At 37.2% G+C, this 21,697-nt stretch overlaps 1 protein-coding gene across 1 annotated transcript in view; it reads right to left on the reverse strand.

Annotated features, from left to right (window-relative positions):
• Positions 1-2,517: 2,517 nt before the first annotated feature.
• LOC111720987 (vitellogenin-1-like) overlaps positions 2,518-21,697 on the reverse strand; it is a 90,368-nt gene continuing 71,188 nt past the window's right edge. The window contains exons 24-30 of the mRNA XM_031969301.1: positions 21,276-21,411; positions 18,082-18,265; positions 16,284-16,381; positions 12,131-12,225; positions 9,045-9,204; positions 6,209-6,364; positions 2,518-3,646 (exon numbers count right to left, since the gene is read on the reverse strand). Coding sequence (XP_031825161.1) covers positions 3,522-3,646; positions 6,209-6,364; positions 9,045-9,204; positions 12,131-12,225; positions 16,284-16,381; positions 18,082-18,265; positions 21,276-21,411 — 954 coding nt within the window. The 3' untranslated portion in view covers positions 2,518-3,521. The remainder of the gene's footprint in view (positions 3,647-6,208; positions 6,365-9,044; positions 9,205-12,130; positions 12,226-16,283; positions 16,382-18,081; positions 18,266-21,275; positions 21,412-21,697) is intronic.

Here is a 21,697-nt window from a genome sequence, read left to right on the forward strand (position 1 = left end):
TAACTTCCTTTTAGAGGAAAAGTAGTGGATTCACACTCCAGTGGAGACTCGTTTTACTTTCTAGGTGTGTGTGACTCTAGGCAAATTTCGTCGTCGCTTTAATCCCATTTTCCTCTGTTTCATATCTGTCAAATCCGGAGAAGGATAAGATATACCCTCTTCTGTGTCTCTCTCCAGAAAATCCCATACGGTCTAGAAGGAAAGGATGGGATCGAGCAACGACGGAGGTCGTCATTAACATCTGCGAATCGTAGCGATGACCGACGAGCCCACGGATTTTAAATATTATGGGCCATCATTTAATTTATGGATTATCAAGATGTCAATGAGAGAATATCCCGAGATGGGGTGAGGAGTGGGGAAGTCAAGGAAGTTGTACTTCAGCCTTTTCATAGTTTTTTTCTCCTTTTCTCAGAATTTAATTAAGCCAGAGCTCCAAGATCAGAAGCAGATTCAATCAGGAGTAATAATAGTAACACCTGAATCCGCAGGTAATTGTCACACGTCAGAATTAGAAGGTATCTAAAAGAGATGGCTAGATAGACGGTCAAAAAACAACCCAAAGGGATAGCTTTAGAAGGGGTGAACTGAGCAGATCCCATATTGGGAGTTAATATACCCAGGGATAATCGATCGGACCCGAACTTGAGGGATCAAAAAATGATTTCTGCTCCAAATTACCAGCCTGGAATCACTACGATGTGAGAAAACCCTTTTAAAAAAACATTATTATTGACCAGAAAAATAAACATTTTAATGTCAATCCTAAACCAGACTTTAAAAAAAAATGTTTTCGATGTATGGTAACAACCGTACACCGACATGATCAGACAGTAACTTGCTAAAGAAAAATGTGCGACCTGCTCTTCTTTCCTCCTTCCCTCTCCCCTCCCCCTCCCCATTAATATTGAAGTTCACGTCAGAGTTGGGTTCTTGTAACTAAATCAAACCTAGGAGAGAGAACACTGACCTCTCAAATAAGAGCTTTCTGTCCGGGTTTTTGTTTTTTGTTGTTTGTTTGTTTGTTTTTAACTAGACCAGCGCCATAGGGATGGTAGACCAGACAGTACAATAATAGTAAACGCCAAACGGACCAGTTTCTTGCTCACTCGCCTGAGGGGAAATAAGGCGCAAGGGGATAGAATTTGAAAAAATACCACCTACCACCTGTTAAGACCTCAGAGTTTCTCAATTTAACCCTTGCTTTTAACTCCCACAACTTACAGTCATCAGGAAATCAGTACAGCTGTCAGCCTGAGCACTCTAGAATTCAACACTTTCTCTAATTAATTATTCAGGTGCAGGAGCCAGACAAAACAACACAGAGAAGCACACAGAACATGATTTTCTGTATCACTACAGTTTTCTAGAACTAGAAGATTTATCCTGTAGTCAAGTTTTTCAAGCTTCAAAGCTTCCCCAGGGAAATTTTACCTAGTGTGTGCTGACAGACTTCTGAACTCAAGGACTCTTTCCAACTTATTACTGTTTTTTTGTGGTCTGCCCCTTTGACGTCAGAATACCCAAGGATTGATTCATAGGTACTGCTGCCAATCATCCTTATAAACACACAGAAAAATTTTGTAACTGGATTTATTACATGATTGGAGCACAGACTCAGAGTTTCTAAGTGACCACTGAGCACCCAGTAAAATTGTAAATAAGATTTATATAGTCTCTTTTGTTCATTCATCTTTGTGTTCAATTCTTTGTAACCCTATTTAGGCTTTTTTGGCAAAGATACTAGAGTGGTTTGCTATTTCCTTCTCCAGTTCATTTTACAAATGAGGAAAGTGAGACACAGTGGCTTTCCCAGGGTACCACATCTAGTAAGTGTCTGAGGCCAGATTTGAGATCAAGAAAAGTCCTGACTCCAGGTAGGGTAACTATGCACTGCACTAACTAGCTGTCCCATATAGTCTCTAGTTTAATAAAAAATTCCAAAAGAGATACAATTGGATTTTATAAATGGCAAAAGGGAAAAGTAAATATTTACATTTCAACAATAAATGGCAAAAATTTAGAGAGAGGAAGATTATTTAGTGTCAAAGATGCATAAAAGGAAAAATTACATCAGTACAAGTTGTAAATTGATCAACAAACACAAAAAGGAATTACCTTAGAACTTATAACTAGCATAATAGCATAAAATTGAGCCAGAAATTTTTTTTTCATTCTAACCAATAAATCATTGGAGGTCTCAGCTAACGTCTATTATATTATAAGGAAAGTTGGCCTGTCATGTGGGTTTTTCTACAAATAGAATGACTATCCTGCAACTAAATAGAAATTTAAAAAAACAAAAATCACGGCACCATCAAATGGATACATTCCCTGTATGATCAGGTGTGAAACCAGGATACCCATTATCACCACTATTATTTAACATTGTATTAGAATTGCTTTTTTGTAAGTTGATTGTTGAGAGAGAGAGAGAGAGAGAGAGAGAGAGAGAGAGAGAGAGAGAGAGAGAGAAAAGAGAGAAAGAGAGAGAAAGCAGAATATATGTGCATACATATATACACACACATATATGAAGAGACAGAGAGAAAGTGACAAAAGTCAGCTTAAATCAGTTCTCAGAGTTCATCAGTTCTCTGTCTGAAAATGGAGAGCATTTTCCATCATGTGTCCTTTGGGATTTTCTTGGATCATTGTCTTGATCAGAGTAACAATCTTTCACAACTGATGGTTGTTACAATATTGCTTTTACTGCTTTAACTAACTTTTTTGGTCCAAGACTGTAATTACTTGTTTGTAAGGAACTCTTGGAATGGGAAGTTTATTTCACTGATACAGATCACTAGTTTACGTAAATTTAGTTTTAGAATGTTGTAACATTGAAAAGTGACTTGTCCATGGTTACACTGGATGTACATGTTAGAGGAAGCATTTGCACTCAGGTCTTCTTGATTCCAGGACAGTTTCCCAGCAGCTCCGATCTCATAATCCCTCCCACCCTCTAACGATTCAACTGTATTACGCTCTAAGATTTGCTCCAAAGTCATTGGTATAAAAAGCACGCTAATTCTCTCATTCTCGACAATTCTATGATCTTTTTCTTTGGTAAATATGAAAGAAAACACATGAGTATAACATTTTTATATACCTAAATAGGAACCATCTTGTACAAGGCATAATTAAAGCTAACTGAGGTTCTATATGCTTTCATCTTTCAACCAGGATCATTTCATGAGAGAAGGATGGGATTATTCATTTGAAGTACGAGGAACAAAAATGTGGACATTCATATGTTAAGGAAAAAAGAGCTTATGCATACATATTTAATAGCAATACAAACAAAGGGTTTTTGTCTTTTATTCCTAAAGAGGACCAGGACATCAGGGAGGTGACCATATAAAAATGACCATATACAATGCATTAGGTTCTATAGAAATACATTAACTTTTATGATTTTTTGAGAATATTTTAAAAATCATTTCCCAAACTTCTCCTATTCCCTTCATAGTCAGGACACCCTTTGAAGATGTTACGGCATCTGTCAGATGAAGTGTAAAGCATCACAGTGGGGGATGATCTCTCATACATGTGCAATTAATATCTGCATCTATGGCTTCCACTTTATCCTCTGTAAAGGCTTGCTTGTTTCTTGTGTTTACCCATTGGGTCAGACTCATTGACAAATCTGTAAGAGAAAAATGAAGTAATTGTGGGTTAATATCCAGAAAAATTTAAATCCTCTCAAAATCCCATTTATGGGGAGCAAGACCAAACTTTTCCACCAGATAGAACAGCATCAATTACATGGGTGTCTCAAGGCTTCTAAGCAGAGCTCAGGTGAGATGACTTTATAGTAAACACAGGCAGATAACGGGGTAATTGACCTTCATTACTCTGCACAAGTAGAACATTGGGGCCATTGTGTTCTATTTGGGATGTCATATTTTAGGAAGGGTTTTGAAAATCTGAGGAACGTCTGGAACCTGGCAAATAAGATGACAAAGGATGATGATAATACCATATGAGGATTGAATGAATTAAATGAATATATTACTCCCGGAAAGTCACATAACCTTGTTTGCTCCAATTTCTTCATCTGTAAAATGAACTGAAGAAGGAAATAGCAAGGGGCAGCTAGGTGGTACAGTGGACAGAGCGCTGATCCTGGAGTCAGAAGGACCTGAGTTCAAATGTGGCTTTAGACATTTGGCATTTACTAGTGACCCTGGACAAATCTCTTAATCCCAATTGTGGAAAAAGAAGAAAATGGCAAACCACTGGATGGAATTTCATACTTTCTGCCATTTGGAGTGTGTGATAACCTCCCATGAGGACCTCAGGAAACTGCCGGTATTTCTGGTCTTAAGAATAAGGCTATATTATAGAACTATACAGCTTTGGTTTTTCGTCCTTTAATCTCTATAAAACCTTTCTTCCCAGCTCCCATTCTCATTACATCTTGTTCTCCATAGAATATGTTTCCTTTATACAATTGTCCTTTCCCTCTCCCGCTGATCCTTCCTTTGTCTGGTAGAGTCCCTTTCTCAAACTTCCATACTGGGATGGGGGTGGATGCCCCTCTTCTTTACATCTTCCTGGATATTCATGATGGTCCTGTTCTTCCCCTGGGGCCCATCTTCCACCACAAGATCCAGACTCTACACTCTCCTGACCATTCTTCAGAGATAACTTCTTCACTGTTACCATTAGTAACTACTCTCCCTCCCAGTTCCTACTTTACTTCAATAACCAACTTTACTTGGATTAATTGTTATTGCTGTTTAGTTGTTTTTAAGTTGTATCTAGTTCTCTTTAACCCTATATAGGGTTTTCCTGGCTAGAGTGGCTTGCCATTTCCTATGTCAACTCCTTTTGTAGATAAGGAAATTGAAGTAAATAGGGTTAAATGGCTTGCCCAGGTTCTCATAGCTAATAAATGTGTGAGATTAGATTTGAATTCACAAAGATGATCCTCCTGACAGGCCCAATACTATCCACTGCATCATCTAACTGCTAGATTAATTGTACTTATGCCTAATCGTTACTATTTTTCCTTCTGTTTGATGGCTTAGTACAGTACTGGGCTAGCATTTCTCTGAGTTGTCATTATCTCTAGGACTGTCTTAAGGGATAAATTTGGTAATAACGCCTAAATGGTATCTCTGGATGATTTCTGGGAGTGAAAACTGTTCCAGAACCATTTCTGCACATCTGGTCATCAGGTTTGCAGAAACCTCACACGGTTACAATCCCAGGAACACTTAATGACTTTGGAGAATCTCAAATAAATTGTCATAAAGACTTTACTTTATAGGAAAGACACTCAGTTCCTCTTGAAAACCCCCTTATTTCTTAATTTAGCAATGCCTTTCTTGTTGATTTTTGAGGATTGTACCCAGAGAAGAACATTTAAAGCCATTATTTCATTTTGAAATATAAATATCTAGATGAAAGTTCTCATCCCCCAACAACTATCACAGCCATTTATTAAACATCTACTCATACTGGGGATAGAAAAATGAAAAAATATATAATCCGAGTCCTGAAAAGACTCATATTATAGTGGAGAGGTTAATATGATACAACCACTTGGAGATTCAATTGCCTCATTTGTGAAAGGAGGAGATGGACTAGATGGCTTCTCCAGCCTTTTATGGTTCAAATCTATGATCCTTTAACCTTAACTTTTAGAATATCAGGATTTGGTTCAATTAGAACCTTCAATTCAATAAAGATAATAGTTTGTATAAATATAATATCTATGGATACAAAACACTTTCACATTTTTCTCTTATTCAGCCATCCCAACAACTTTGAAAAGTATATCATACAAATATTACCCTTATTACCGAAAGGGGAGGCATGGTACTGAAAAAAAAAAAAAAAAAAAAAAGAACCCTGGTCTTGGGTTCTGAGTCTACATTCTGGCTTTGGAACTTTCCTGCTTTCTGCTGCTGGCAAGTCCCTCACTATCCATTTACGGTCTCTCTCCAAGGTACGGTACTGATAGATCCGCTCTTCCTTCTATTGCCCAGGCTGTTCAGAGGAGAGAACAGTACTTTGTAAAAAATTAAAGAACGGTTATATAAGTGCGAATTTTCCATCTTACAGGGGAAGAAAAAAGTCTTAGAGATTCAAAGCAACTTGCATGAATAGAAAAAAGTGTCTTTTAGGTCAGTGCCACTCATGCCAACATTCATTTGATTCTGACTTTTCTCTCCTCAAAGGAGCTAAAGAAAACCCATACCTCTAGGGAAGCAATGAAAGCCAACATCAAGCCTGGTGGTCTCGGCTGATCTGCAGCCTTTCCTACATTTCAGTACTGGCTCAGTAGAGAAACATGTGGATTCTTCTCCTTTCACCACAAGATCCAAGAACTCATACTTCCTTTGTATTTTGCATCCTAAAAGGGAATTTGGAGAGAAGATTTGAGAGACATTTGAAGACAAGTCAGTGGATTGTACAACACGATATTATTCATTGAAGTCTAATATTTGTTGTTGTTCAATTATTTACAGTCTATGTGACTCTTCATGACCCCATTTAGAGTTGTCTTGGCAAAAATACTAAAGTGGCTCAATTTTCTCAAAGTATACAATGGAATAATAATAACATCTGCATCACAGGATTGCTGTGAGGGTTTAGTGAGAGAATATCTACAAAAAGTGCTTAGCACTATTCCTGGCACCATGTAGGTGCAATACAAATGCTTATACCTTTCAATAATAATAATCATAACAATAATCTTAACAATAGCTAAGGCTTATGAAGAATTTTGACTATATCATCTTAAGATGTGTGGGGTGAGGGATACACATAGAAATAAGGTGATAAAACCTAAAAGTTATTGATAAAAAAATTTTTTTTAAAGAAAATGAATCTCTGTCAAAGTTCTCCTCAAAAAAATCATGATATGGAAGTGAATGGTCATGGGTTGGAGCATAACCAAGCATTTTTCTCTCTGTTGTAGACGGTTTACCGAATATTATCTGGTTATAATTTCTTTGCAAGTCAAGTGACAAGGAACCATCTTGGAACTTGTTTGTATCATGTCAGTTCTTTTCAGTGATTAGAAGCCGAATCCCTGATCTCCTTTAAAAACTCAGAGCTAACTTTTTGAGTCTTTAAAATTTTGAATGTTTTTGTCTAAGGGGTGTTTGCAGTACTTAGCTCATTCTCTGAAGAAAGAAGACTGAGCTTCTGTGACTGATGAATGACCAAGTCTGTCTTAATTCAAGTTCCCATTTCCTTGGGTTTGCTTTGGGGATTCATTTTCTTATTTATGTTTTACATAAGGATTTAATTGGGTGAACTGCCACATTACCTTGGAATTTGGGGATTTTGGATTCACTTGGTGACTGGTGGACTGGAATCCAATTACAATATCAAGGTGTCTCAAACACATAATAGCAATACATAAAGAACCTCCTGTGATATTATCAGTAAGTCAAAGTCCTTCTACTGACAGGTTATCACCTGAAATTCTCTTGAAAATGAAGTAAGTAGGGGCAGCTAGATAATCCAGTAGATAGAGCACTGGCCCTGAAGTCAGGAGACCTGAGTTCAAATGTGGCCTTAGACACTTAATGCTTCCTGGCTGTGTGACTTCAGGCAAGTCACTTAATTTCAATTGCCTCAGCAAAGAGAGAGAGAAAATGAAGTAATTAGAAGATAATGCAGAAGAAGTTATCAGAGAAATATAGATGTTATTTGGCAAAAGTAACATAGAGAAGAACAGGATGTGAATGCAGGTCTTTCTGACCACAAGCCCAGTACACTAAGTTGGGCTGCGTAGCAATGCTACATAGCAATAACAAATAATATTTCCACCAAAATCAGCAGAAACAACCTCCATTGGCTCTTGCCAGCCTTCCTCACCCATAACCGGCTCACTCTTGACCCTCCAGGACAAATTTTCCCCTTCTGTTCTCTTTTTCCCCTGCCAATATCCACTTTCCCCCCTTTATAATCTGCTCTCCCATTCTCTTTTACAGTGGAGTCTGCTCTAATGTAAGCTCTTGAGAGCAGGGACTATCTTCTTGCTTGTATTAGCATTCCATGTGTTTAGCATAGTGCTTGGCGCATAGTAAGTACTTAATAAATGGGAGGGGCAGTGGATAGAGCACGTGGCCTTGAATCAGGAAGACCTGGGTTCAGATCTGGCTTCAGACACTATGTGATCCCGGGCAAGTGAGTTAACTCTGTTTGCCTCCGTTTCCTCAATTGTAAAATGAGCTGGAGAAGGAAATGGAAAACTATTCTAGGACCTTTTCCAGGAAAACTCATCATGAAGAGTCATACATGACTGGAAAAACTGAATAACAATATTAAATGCTTAATCTAAGTGTAATTTCCTCATCCCTGAACTATGCTGGTTAATGATCACTTCAAGAGCAACATAAAAATCACATAATTGGGAACACTCAGTGAGAGATGTACATGATAAGAGATACTGAGAGAAAATAAAGGAACTAGTAAGATGAGCTAAAGAGACAGCCAGACATAGGGAGGATTCAGATAATAGAAAGCTTTAAGGGGCTTCCTTGATCTATACATAGACAAAGCCAAAACAAAGATGAAAGCAATAGTGTCAAGATCAAAATGGAAGGAAAGAAAATTGGATATTGAATTGTGCAAAGCATATAGAAAAAGAATATGGGGGAAGGGAAAGCTGCAGTAATTGAAGTGGTTGATAGCTAAGAGCTATGGATATCTTGGGGAAAGAAAAAGAAAGCAAGCCAAGAGTTTCCAAAACCCCACTGATTTTAGAGAAATGGTTAGATCAGAGGTGTCCCTCAAACAAAATTAGAAAAAATGAGAGCTGTTGCTCTTTCTTTCTGCACATCAAAAATATATTCTTTTTTTCTTTTCTTTTTTTAATGCTAAAAAATTCTTTTATGATGTGTTGAAATGGTCTGAGTACCTCTGGAAATTAGGACATTTTCTAAGTACATGAAGATCTGTCATTGCACATATAAAACATGGTGATATCTGCCTGAAAATTCGAATTAATATTCGATGTCATGTTAGTAGTCTTTGTTGTAAGTCTCCTGTGTGTGTAATTAATTTCAGAGTCCACTAACCTTTGTCACAGTTTTCTTTTACCAACAACCATGCATGAAAAAAAGCTGTGCAGTCACGAGCCTGCTTGTGATTGGGCATTTCCATTTCATCGTGAGTCTCCCAATTTGCTTTTCCACAAATTCCACAGGTCTTCCCTCTCATCCAAGAAGAGATGGTAACCTTTAAGGATAGAACAGATTTCATGTATATTCTATTCAATTCAATCAGCATTTAGTGGCCGCCTCTCATGTGTAAGGAACTGCACTAGGAACTAAAGACGTAAAGACAAATAAAAAAGATATCCTGCTCTCAAGGAGATGATATTCTTTTTTTAAGGCAATTGGGGTTAAGTGACTTGCCCAGGGTCACACATCTAGGAAGTGTTAAGTGTTTGAGGTCAGATTTGAATTCAGGTCCGAGGAGATTATATTCTACTGAAGAGATTCAACCTCAATGCTTGAAAGTGAGGACCATATACATAGAGGATGGAAAGAATATTAACAGCTGCTGGGATTGTTAAAAGATTCCAATAGGATGGGGCTCTGGAGGTGAGCCTAGTAGGAAGCTAAGATTCTGTGGGGCAGAGGGGAAGGGAAATACATTCAGGGTGTAGCATACCATTGGGTATGCATTTTGATGTACCTTCTCCTAGCCAAGGGGCCTCCTTCATTGGCTGCTGAGCTAATGAGCCAGGGACTTACAAAAAAGACCACCCTTACCCCAAAGGGCTCTCCTTCCTGCCAGCCAGGAAGGGCTAGGATGAGTCTCTGAGCTTTGGAAGACCACTGAGGGGTTGGGCTTTTTTCTGACCCAGCCAAATGAGTTAATGGCCTCCTAGTTCAACAGCCTGTTTCTAGGCGGGGTTTGCCTTCTCTTTCCTTTGATACTGGGACCTGTAACATCTCCAAAGGCAGCTAGCATCTTCCTTCTCCTCCATTACTGAGCTGTGGGTAATCAGCTTCTAGAACTGGTGTTACAGTGGTCACTCTATCTCCTAACTCCATGTCTCTGTTCCTTCTGACTCCCTTCTCCCATGCCCACCATGGGCTTTCTCATTACCTCTACCACCTGGCTTCTTTGGCTTCCTTCAAGACTCAGATCAAACTCCACCTTTTGCAAGAGGCTCTTCCTACTGCCCCCTCTCCCACTGAATTCTCTCTAGGGTTACTTTTCATTTCTCATATATAAAATGTGTATATGTGTGTGTGTGTGTGTGTGTGTGTGTGTGTGTGTGTGTGTAAATGTTGTGCCAAGATATAGAGATGAGTTGAAAAATATTAATTTTTAATTGGAGAATTTACTAAAGTTGACTTTGGCCACATGGGATCAGTATCCAAATCCCAAGGCCCTGAACAAAAGGATATAGGGCCTTGTATAGGGTCTAAAGAAACCAGCAAACAGGTTAGCCTGCTTCCTTCTCTGACATGTTTGCAACTGTTTGTTAAGGGGATATATCAAAGACAGGAGCAGGGAGACAGAAGTCTTGCATGAGATTTCTGTTCCTAATGTTATGCAGGAGAGAAGGAGATAAGGGTCTTTTAAGGTTTGCAAAAGGGATTCTGGGTCATTTTAAGTTCTCAAACCCAGTTTTCCTGGGGGTTGGGGCTATGGTTATAATATAATATATACAAGCACATGTATACTTCGTGTTTGTGTATTTATACACAATGTATAATTCATGTATGTGTCTATGTATTCATATATATGTGTGTATCTATTTGCATCTCTTTTCCTCACCCATATAGATAGATATCTACGTCTATATCTATATTTTGTTTGTACATAGCTCTTTACACATTGTCTCCCCCATCAGACTGAACTCCTTGAGACCAAACAGTCTTGAATTTGGAGGGTCTTTCTTTGTATTTCCAGCATTTAATGCACTGCCTGATACATGATGTATCCTTAATAAATGCTTGTAGTTTGATGGGAAGCACCAAGAGGAAGGATCATCCCAAGGAGAGAAAAGAGCCCCATGGAGATGACACTCATGTTGGGTAGCTAATGAGCAGACTTGTTGCAAAGTTCTAACAAAGGAGGCTTGGAAAGCCTCTTAACTAATTTGAATCATACTGTGATTTTTTAATTGCTTAATGTTTCCTTTCTGTGTAGAATTTTAAAAAAAGTCTGCTCCATATCTGAGTTGAGTTTGTATTCTGGGGACTTGTTTTTACTTTCTCCTTGTCTGCATCCTCATGGTGAAGGACCCATTAGACTAGAACCCCAAATAAAATTTTCCTTTGGGTGGTGGGATTGAAGTATTGGGAGTCCACTTTCTCCCATAAGGATGCAGGCAACTCCAGAACGATGAACTCAGGCCAAACCAGAAAGGCAAGTGAAGAATGGAGAATTGAGATGGTTACCAGATCTTAGGGCCCCAGTTCTCTGTGCTAGATAAGTATGGAGGGAAATTTGTACAATATCGTGGAGACAGGATACCCAATGCTGATTTCAGCAAAGAGGATATTGTGGCTAGAATATGAATACAAAGAAAGAATTAATGTGAAAAATTTGAAAATGTAAACTGGCCAGAGTATAAAAGGCTTTAAATGCCACCAAAGATGTATGAATAAGGCAGTTATTCGGTCAGAGTTGTATTTTGGCTAAAAAACTTTGAACTTCCCTTTGTAAGGATGGTTGAAGCAATTAGAAATTGGAATTAGGAGGCTATTTGGAACAGTCCATCACAGAGCAGATGAGGGTATGAACAGGGTTGTGGCCTTCTTGAATCAAGAGGAGACTGTTGGAAACATGGGCAGGTTGAATTGATAAGGTGAAGCAACTGATTAAATATGGAGTAAAGGGAACTGAAAGGGTAAAAAATGTCTCTGAAGTTGAAAAGTGGATGAATGGAAGAGTGCTTGTCCCCACCACAGAAAGATGGAAATTTGGAGGAAGAACATTTGGGAAAGATCATGAATCATCTGGAAAATGTTGAGTGTGAGTTGCCTATTGAGTCCAGAAGTCCAGAAGAAAACAGCCATTTGGCAGGTGGTGACAGACGACCAGATTTCAAGAGAGAGAGTTAGATAAGTAGATTAAAATGCATCAATCTATCTACATCATTAGGAGAGAGGATTCCAGTGGTATAATAAACATCCCCTACCTTAAGGATTTTGCCATCGTAAACTAATTCTTCTAATCCAAATTCAGATGCTAATATAATAATGCTTCCATTTTGTTGGTAAATATTTATGTAGTCTGTTAAAAAAAAAAAGAAAAAGAAAAACATTAAGTTTGTGGCTGCTTTGGGGAATTAATGTTAGCAGTCAGTGGGCTTTACTTTTCATAACATGACTTTTAAATGCATTTTATTTATTGATGCATAAACATTTCTACTAGTCATCTATACTCTTGATTTTTCCTCTCCTTCCTATTTTGATTATCTTTTAATGTGGAAATTTCCCAGTAAAATTTTTTGAAGAGGAATTTTTCATGTTTTAGGAAGAAATTATTTAGATTTGCTGTCATAATTTGACATTATAATCAAGTGCTGGCGTCTTACTATGTATCCATTTCTCACTTTTACACAAGTGGTCTTTCAGATCAGGAATTTGCTCCCTCCTTTTTCTTTTCAGAATACCCAACTTTTGAAGAATTTATGGCCAAAGAAGAACTAGAGAACATTATAAAATGCAAAATAGGTAATTTTGATTATTTTAAAAAACTTTTTAAAGGTTTTCTCCAAACAAAACCAATGCACCCAGAATTAGAGGGGAAGTGGAAAGCTGGGGAAAATTTTCATATCTAGTGTTTCTGATAAAGGCCTCATTTCTAAAATATATAAAGAATTGACTCAAATTTATAAGAATACAAACCATTCTCCAAATGATAAATGGTCAAAGGATATGAACAATTTTCAGATGAAGGAATTAAAATTATTTCTAGCCATATGAAAAAAATGCTCTAAATCACTTTTGATTAGAGAAATGCAAATTAAGACTACTCTTAGGTACCACTTCACACCTCTTAGATTGGCTAAGATGACAGAAAAAGAATGATAAATGTTGATGGGGATGTAGGAAAATTAGATCATTAGTACATTGTTGATGGATTTGGAAAATGATCTAACCATTCTAGACAGCATTTGAAACTATGCCCTTTAATCTAGTAGTATCTCTACTGGGTCTGGGTTCCAAAGAGATTATAAAAAAGGGAAAAGAACAAAATGTGCAAAAATGTTTGTAGCAGCACTTTTTGTAATGGCAAGGAACCGGAAACTGGGTGGATACTCATCAGCTGGGTAAGGGCTGAATAAGTTATGGTATATGAAATTTTTTTATTAAGGCCTTTTATTTTCAAAACATATGCATGGATAATTTTTCAGCATTAACCTTTGTAAAACCTTTTGTTTCAATTTTCCCCCTCCTTCCTCCCAGCCCCTCCCCAGATGGCAAGTAATCCAATATGTGTTAAACATGGTAAAATATATATATTAAATCCAATATATGCATACATATTTATACAATTATCATGCTGCACAAGAAAAATCAGATCAAAAAGGAAAAAAAAATGAGAAAGAAAATGAAATGCAAGCAAACAACAACAAAAAAGGTGAAAATGCTATGTTGTGATCCATACTTAGTTCCTTCAGTCCTCTTTCTAGGTGTAAATGGCTCTCTTCATCACAAGATCATTGGAAGTGGCCTGAATTATCTCATTGTTGAAAAAGAGCCATCAGAATTGATCATCATATAATGTTGTTTTTGTCATGTACAATGATCTCTTGGTTCTGCTCATTTCACTCAGCATCAGTTCATGTAAGTCCCTCCAGGCTTCTCTGAAATCCTCCTGCTGATCTTTTCTTATAGAACAATAATATTCCATAACATTCATATGTGATAACTTATTTAGCCATTCTCCAACTCATGTGCATTCACTCAGTTTCCAGTTTCTTGCCACTACAGTAAGGGCTGTCACAAACATCTTTGCACATGGAGGTCCCTTTCCCTCCTTTAAAAGATCTCTTTGGGATATAAGCCCAGTAGAAACACTGCTGGATCAAAGGGTATTCACATTTTGATAGTCCTTTGGGCATAGTTCCAAATTGCTCTCCAAAATGGTTGAATCAGCTCACAACTCCACCAACAATGTATCAGTGTCCCAGTTTTCCCAAATCCCCTCCAACATTCAGCATTATCTTTTTCTGTCATCTCAGCCAATCTGAGAGGTGTGTAGTGGTATCTCAGAGTTGTCTTAATATGCATTTCTCTGATCAATAGTGATTTAGAGCACCTTTTCATATGACTAGAAATGGTTTCAATTTGAAAATTGTCTGTTCATATCCTTTGACCATTTATCATTTGGAGAATGGTTGGCACCCTTATAAATTTGAGTCAATTTTCTATATATTTTAGAAATGAACCCTTTGTCAGAATCTTTGAATTAAAAATGTTTTCCCAGCCTTTTTAATCTTGTCTGCATTAGTTTTGTTTGTCCAAAAACTTTTTAACTTAATATAATCAAAATTATCTATTTTGTGTTCAGTAATGAACTCCACTTCTTTGGACACAAATTCTTTTTTCCTCCACAGATCTGAGAGGTAAACTATCCTTTGTTCTTCTAATTTGGCATATAAATTTAATGAAATATTATGTTCTATAAGAAATAATAAGCAGGCTAATTTCCAAAAAGCCTGGAAAGACTTGCATGAACTGATGCTAAGTGAAATGAGTAGAATCAAGAGAACATCGTAGATAGCAACAACAAAATTATGTGATGATCAACTGTGAGTTGACTCTTTTCAACAATGAGGTGATTCAAGGCAGTTCTAATAGACATATGATGAAAAGAGCCATCCACATCCAGAAAGAACTATCGAGACTGAATATAGATCAAGGCATGGTATTTTCACCTTTTTGTTGCTGTTGCTTGGTTTTTTCCCCACTTGATCTGATTTTTCTTGTGTAGCATGACAAATATGGAAACATGTTTAAAAGAATTGCATAGGTTTAAGCTATATTGGATTGGGGAAGGTAACGAGAGAGGGAGAAAAATTTGGAACACAAGCTTTTGCAAAGGTAAATGTTGAAAACTATCTTTGCATGTATAGGAAAAATATAAAAGCTATTATTAAATTTCTTACAATGATATTTACAAAAAAAAAATCCCTGACTTTTTCCAAAGCCTAACTCCGGTGTCACTTCTTACATGAAAGATTTCCCAATATCTCCAGCTAATTTTGTATCACTTCATGCATTCATTGCATTTTCTTTTTTGTCCATTTGAATATCTATTATATAGGCCCAATAGAATGTGGACTTTTTCCTAGAGAGCAAGGATTATTCATCATTATCTTTGTCTCATGAAAAATCAGCATAGTGCCTTGTACTGACATCTAATAAACGTCTTTTGAAGTTTAAAGAGGGGGCCTTCCTTTGTCCATTTCCCAGATTTAACCTTTGCTTGTATTAAAAAAGAGGGGAAAATCCAATTATTCCTAAGACTGGACTGCCGCAATCTGAGGTGACTAACATAAAAAAAACCATGATTGGACTAACTAAACCAATTACCATCATTTTCAATTCATACTGAGAACTCAACTCTCAGAAGGTTACATATATGTTATGACTAATGCTCAGAAATAAGCCAGGTCTGACATTGATCTGGACAAGATGACTCATTCTAACCAAAATGCCAACGAAATTCTAGAATGCCCATATTCTTTCTCCTTCCGAAGTAAACTTTTTAAATTAAAAAAGTCAGGGGAAAACCATTTATAAAGTCTAAAGAATTCTCATACTTCAAGTGAAAGTTTTCGGCTATTATAGGTCTAATTCACCAAAAGCAGCTATCAGTTCAACGGAAGAAGAAAACACACACTTACTAAGTATTTCCTGTGTGCCAGGAATTATATTAGGCACTTTACAAAATTCTCATTTATTTGTTCCTCACAAGAATCCTGGGAGGGAAAAGTCATTAATATCTCTACTTTACTGTAGAAGAAATTGAGGGAAGCAAAGGTTGTCACAACTAGTAGAGTTCAAGTCTTCCTAACACCAGACACAGTGTGCTATATCCACTAGATGCCTGTGTTAAATATTAGTGCAAAGCAGTAATGTCTTTCAAGATAAGCCTGTGAAGAACCTTTGGCCCATACTGTTAACTCTGTCACTGAAGATTTTAATAAACATTAATAAAATGAAACTAACCTAATGCACATTTTTAAGAGTTAAAATTTGTGGAAGGGTTTTAAAAATTGAGATTACATTAAGCTAAGTAAGTGTTGCCCCTTATAAATAAATCGTTTCATAATGTACCTTCTTTCTCCTCATATACAGCTTCATTTAATAATAGTGGGCTGCCATCCAAAGTTACATTGAGACTTGACGATGAAGATGGATAGATGGCTATTCTCCTTTAAAAGAAAATGAGACAATTTTAAAGATTTCACAAGTTGTGATTTTGTATCCTGCAACTTTGCTAAAATTGTTCATTATTTCCATTAGTTTTTTAGTTGATTCTCTGAGTATACCATCATATCATCTGCTTAGAGTGATAATTTTGTTTCCTCGTTGCTTATTCTAATTCCTTCCATTTCTTTTCCGGCTCTAACATTTGAAGTACAATATCGAATAATATGCAAGTTGTGATTCTGAAAATGTTAAATATGTCCAAGTATATGGTAAACAAACCAAAATGCCCCATTGTTGTGGACTCCTTGGAGTCAACGAATCTAAATTGTAGAGTCTGAACTCTTAGGGAAACCAGTCTTCTTTCATAATCTTCCTGGAGTGCCTTCAGAGAGGAGAGAACAAAATTGGATGCCTCTCATGTCTTGGTTGAATCCCAGAGTCTCAGATCTGAAGGTCTTGCAGTTCAGTTCCTTAGTTCAATTCTCACCTAATAACACTTCTCCAAGATTATATTTGATAAACCTTGGTAAATGTACACCATTTCCAGAGGCAGCCCTACTCCCAACTTGATTTAGCTCTAATAGTCAGAGATCTAGTCAGTCCACCAAGACTAAGTATGCCTTCCTGCCTGTTTCTGCCCATTCTTTCCACAGACTTCCACCCACTGGGACCAAGGAGAAACAGCTGAATCCTTCTACTTCACATTATAATCCACACCCTCCCTATTATATCAGATACCCGAGTAAAATGTAATTGTGTAATGTTTAACAAAATAATTAACACTATAATACAATCTAGATAATGGGGCACAATGAAGAGCTCTGGGCCTGGAGTCAGGGAGAACAGAGCTCAAATGTGGCCTCATGAGCTATGTGATCTTGGGCAAGTCACAGGGCCTCTTTTTGCCTCAGTTTCCTCATCTGTAAAATGGGAATAATAACATAAATACTTTTAACTTTTGTGAGGTTCGAATAAGACAACGTATATAAAGGATTTTACAAACTTTAAAGTGCTCCATGAAAATCAGCTAGTATTGTTATGATTTTTATGTTTGTAATAAAACAATGGATTTAATTTACACATTGTTGTGATCTTCCCACAAGATAATTGTAAAGGGTTTAGCACAGTGCCTGCCACAAAATAAGTACTTTATAAATATTAGCTATTGTTATTATTACAATGTTAATCTGTGGTTTTCTAAGTCAGTATATGGCTAACGGGGATCTCTTTCTATTAGAGTCTGACATTGTTCTATATGATAGCACTTTAACTTCTTAGAGTTTGCTATCATGTCCTATATGAGCCCCCATTTTTCTGGCTAAATATAGGTCATAGAACTAGAGCTCAAAGAGATGTTGGAAGCCATCTAGTCCAGTACACCCATTGACCTCTAGGAGATGAAATGACTTGTCAAAAATCACACAGACGAAGTAGATCTGAGATGGGAGTTGAATCCTCGTTCTCAGACTCCATCTCTAGTTTCTTCAACTAATCCTTGTATGAATTTTAGGCTCATTACCAACTCAGTTACCTTTTGAACTCCCCCAGATCCTTTTCTAATAATATAGCTTCTTTTTGCTACCCTATGTCCAAGAAACATTTAAATAGAGGAGTTAGTGGCAGATTACTGGGTCATTGTATAGAAAGACATGCCCAGGCAGCTCAAATTGTCTTTAATTCAATGTGAATGGAGCAGACTTACCTTTTCCCCAAAAATAGGGAAATCTCTCTTGTGGAATTAGCAAATTCTTTCTTTGTGAGAACTACAAATTTGGGGGCTATGTGGCAATCTTCAGCTACAACAAGCTCATGATCGTGAGGATGCAAACAATTGAACTCTATGCCATCAAATGTTTTCCAGGAAGTTTCAGTGACTTCGCACTGGGCTGCATGTTGATAACAAAGAAATAACAATAAACAATATACAATGAGGTTCAAAATGAACTTGGAGCAGGAATCACTGTATATCAAATCCTGCCTATGATGATCCTTCCTTATTAAACAACCATGGGCAATAGCTCTGTCCCTCTGTTTGCTCATCTGTATAATGAAATTTAAAACGTTTGTAACTTTTGTAAGGTTCAACAAGGACAATAAAGGGTTTTATAAATTTTGAAGCACTCAATGAAAATCAACCAGTAGTATTATGATTGCTATTATTATGATTTTAAAAATGGATTTAATTTGAATATCTAATAATTATAGAACTGGTGTGCCATAGTGGATAGAGCTCTAGTTCTAGAGCCAAAAAGACTAGCTGGCTGACCATGTAAAATCCGGTAACTCTCTGGTACTTTGGCCAGCTTCTAAAGAAGGCTGTAATTTACCAATTATTGCCAATCTGTACCACTGGAAGGAGTTTCCAGGACTGGAATTCCTCATAATTCTGAAACTATGGATTAGATAAGGGCTAGATAAGTAGGAGGAGAAGGAAAAGGAGGGAGAGAAAAGGTAAAATGGAATGATCAGCTGACCTGTCAAGAAGCCCTGGGTTAAAGTACTGGATTTAAACCATTACTGGCTGTACATGTAAATCTGGGTTAATCACTTAAACTCTCAGTGCCTAAGGAAATTCTCTGGCCAGCTGTTAATCAATCAACAAGTATTTTATTAAGTGTCTACTAAATACCAGGTATGGTGCTGGGTGGTAGAGATGCAAAAATGCAAATTTAATATTCATTGCCCTCAAGGAGATTCCTTTCTTTCATGAGATAGAAAATACCTGGGCAAGAAAGAGATAAAGTTTACTAGAATGATTAAATACTGGGTCTAGATGATCACCACAGCTATATCTGTTGTTACTACTATCACTTCCATTATCAGGAATTATCTTCACCATTATCACTACCATTTTCACCAGTCACCACCTCATGATCACCAATCAAAATCACCATTATCATCAATCTATCACCGGCATCATCAGCATCAGTAGTCACCACCTTTATTACCAATAGCCACCATTATCACTCCCATTTTCACCAGTCACCACCTTTTCCCCAATCATGACAACATTCTCACCAATTACCCGAACCATTATTTTCAATCACCAACCACCACTGCTTCTACTCCCATTGTAGTTCGAGTATATTGACTCAAAGCAGATCCCCTAATCAGGCCTTCTCTTCTTGCTGCTCTTTTCCTGGTTCAATAGTACAGAGCATTGCTGGAGGCTATACAAAGACTAAAAATGATTACCCAGAGTCAAGTAAATAAAAATAAAAATGATCACATTTTGAGTATCCACATGGGCCTTCCCTCAAAATGCCATCATACCTTTATTTGCCAGGTGAATGGTAGCAAAGTCAGGGGCAGAAATTGAATATCCTAGGTATCCATTGGTCCATTTAAATTTTTTTAAAAATTAAATTAGAATGCAAATGTAAGATTACATCTTTGTCTGTTTCTGTCATGTATATTACACTTTTTCAATTTCCAATAAATTTGAGATTGTGACAGATGTTGAGAAACATAATTCTATAACTGAATGTCTTCAGTTGCTTTAGTGGAGAATCTGGGTCTTTTTGGCCTGATTTTGATGGCTTTCTTCATCTCAGATGTTCATTTTGAGGAAGCACTCAAGCAGGCACTCACTTTCCCTCCTGTACTCTTGATTCATAGGATTTCTCTCCTTACTCAACCTAGAAAATCCTTTCATCCCTGTCTCCCTGACCACTGGTTCTTTCAGAACCTCCATTTGGAAGAAATGCTCAGGCTTTTATGCTCAGTTTTTCACTCTTCCACTCCTGATCCTCCAGATTTCTTCATATTTTTTCCCTTTCCTCCCTCCCCACATTTTAGCTCCATGTTGTACGATGTCCTTCCCCATTAGAATTTAAGTTCCTGTAAGGAACTGGATTTTAGCTTATATTTTTATTCCTAAAATTTAACAGAACTCCTGGAACAGAGAATCCATTTAATAAATACTTTTTGACTTGAAATCAGATGCTACATCATTTTTTTTTACATTTAATAAATACCTTTGGATTTGAAATCAAGTGATACTTTTTTTTTTTTTTTTTTTACAGTTTTCATTTAGGAAGATTTAGGTTTCCCAATACTCCTTTGACTCTCAATAGCCTACAACTGAGCCATAGCAACAACAGTTTAATTTCTTTTCCTTGTTGTTATTTGTTAATATCATTAACAAATAAAGATATTCCTTTGGGAAAACCTTATTTTGCTATTAAATAATGATAAAGTTTGTCCTCTGCTCAAAATGAAGGGAAGAAATGAGATGATTATTTTAATCATTAAAGCAAAAGAACCATTATATCCCACTTTCCATATCTTTATATTTCAGGCAAAACTGGATATCACAATTAGATCCCCAAAAACCCACTATCGGCAGACACCTAGTAGGCTTCCTTTCTTGTAGGTTTTCATGAAAACCAACATGGACCATAGCTGGAAATTTTATTCACAGGGGCCAAGTGTGACTAAGGATCTGAAAAGTGCTGGGTAATATGGGAGAGGGGATGATCCAACCCTAACCTTTTTGTTGATGAAAGCAGGAGCATCTAAGCCATGCATGAGGGGGAGAAATGATTGCAGGGAGGATTATGATCATGAATCTAAAACTATTAGGAATCTCAGAGGTCTTCTGGTTTAGTCCTCTTTTTTACATTTAAGGAAACCAGAGTTCTGAGAAGTGAAGAGTTAAGGTTGCATAGGTGATGAGCATCAAAGATTGGATTCAAATTCAGATCTTCCCATGGCAGAGCCAGCATATACTTCACTGCATGCTGCTGCTTCCCAAACATACTCCGATAGAAGTTGATCCCCAGAGAGAAAGCCCTCTTTGCCTTACCCTAGTTATGGCTCTCAAACCAAGACAGATTTCAATCAGACAACCCACCCATCAGGCACCACTCACTCCATTTGTTGGCAGTGACTTACCTTCATCCTCTTTCTTTATCCGGAGAGCTATTTCTGAAAAGAAATTCCAAACCGCCTCGGTACTAGTATTGATCATAGGCCATGATTCTATGGGCAAAGCGAATGGAACTGGAAGCGTTGAGTAATAAGTGTTTACCTAAAAAATAATAACAACAAATAAGATTTAGAACATTCTCCAAACTAGTTCAAAAGTGTTCTTCAAAATGACTAAATATTTCTGTGGCTAAGCCATTGGAACTCACACAATAATTTATGGATTGATGCTTGTCCCTCATTTTCAAAGAGAACAAATACTGGCAATGCTTGGAGTTGTATGTGTGTGTTGGACATGAGGAAGGCAGAGCTGCTCAGTGTTGTCAGCCTCACTCTCTCTTCCCTAGTCATCAAAGTCCAGTGGAAGGGCAAAAGTCAGGAGTACTGAC

The sequence above is a fragment of the Sarcophilus harrisii genome, chromosome 4 (genome assembly GCF_902635505.1).
Source record: "Sarcophilus harrisii chromosome 4, mSarHar1.11, whole genome shotgun sequence".
NCBI classification, from domain to species: domain Eukaryota; kingdom Metazoa; phylum Chordata; class Mammalia; order Dasyuromorphia; family Dasyuridae; genus Sarcophilus; species Sarcophilus harrisii.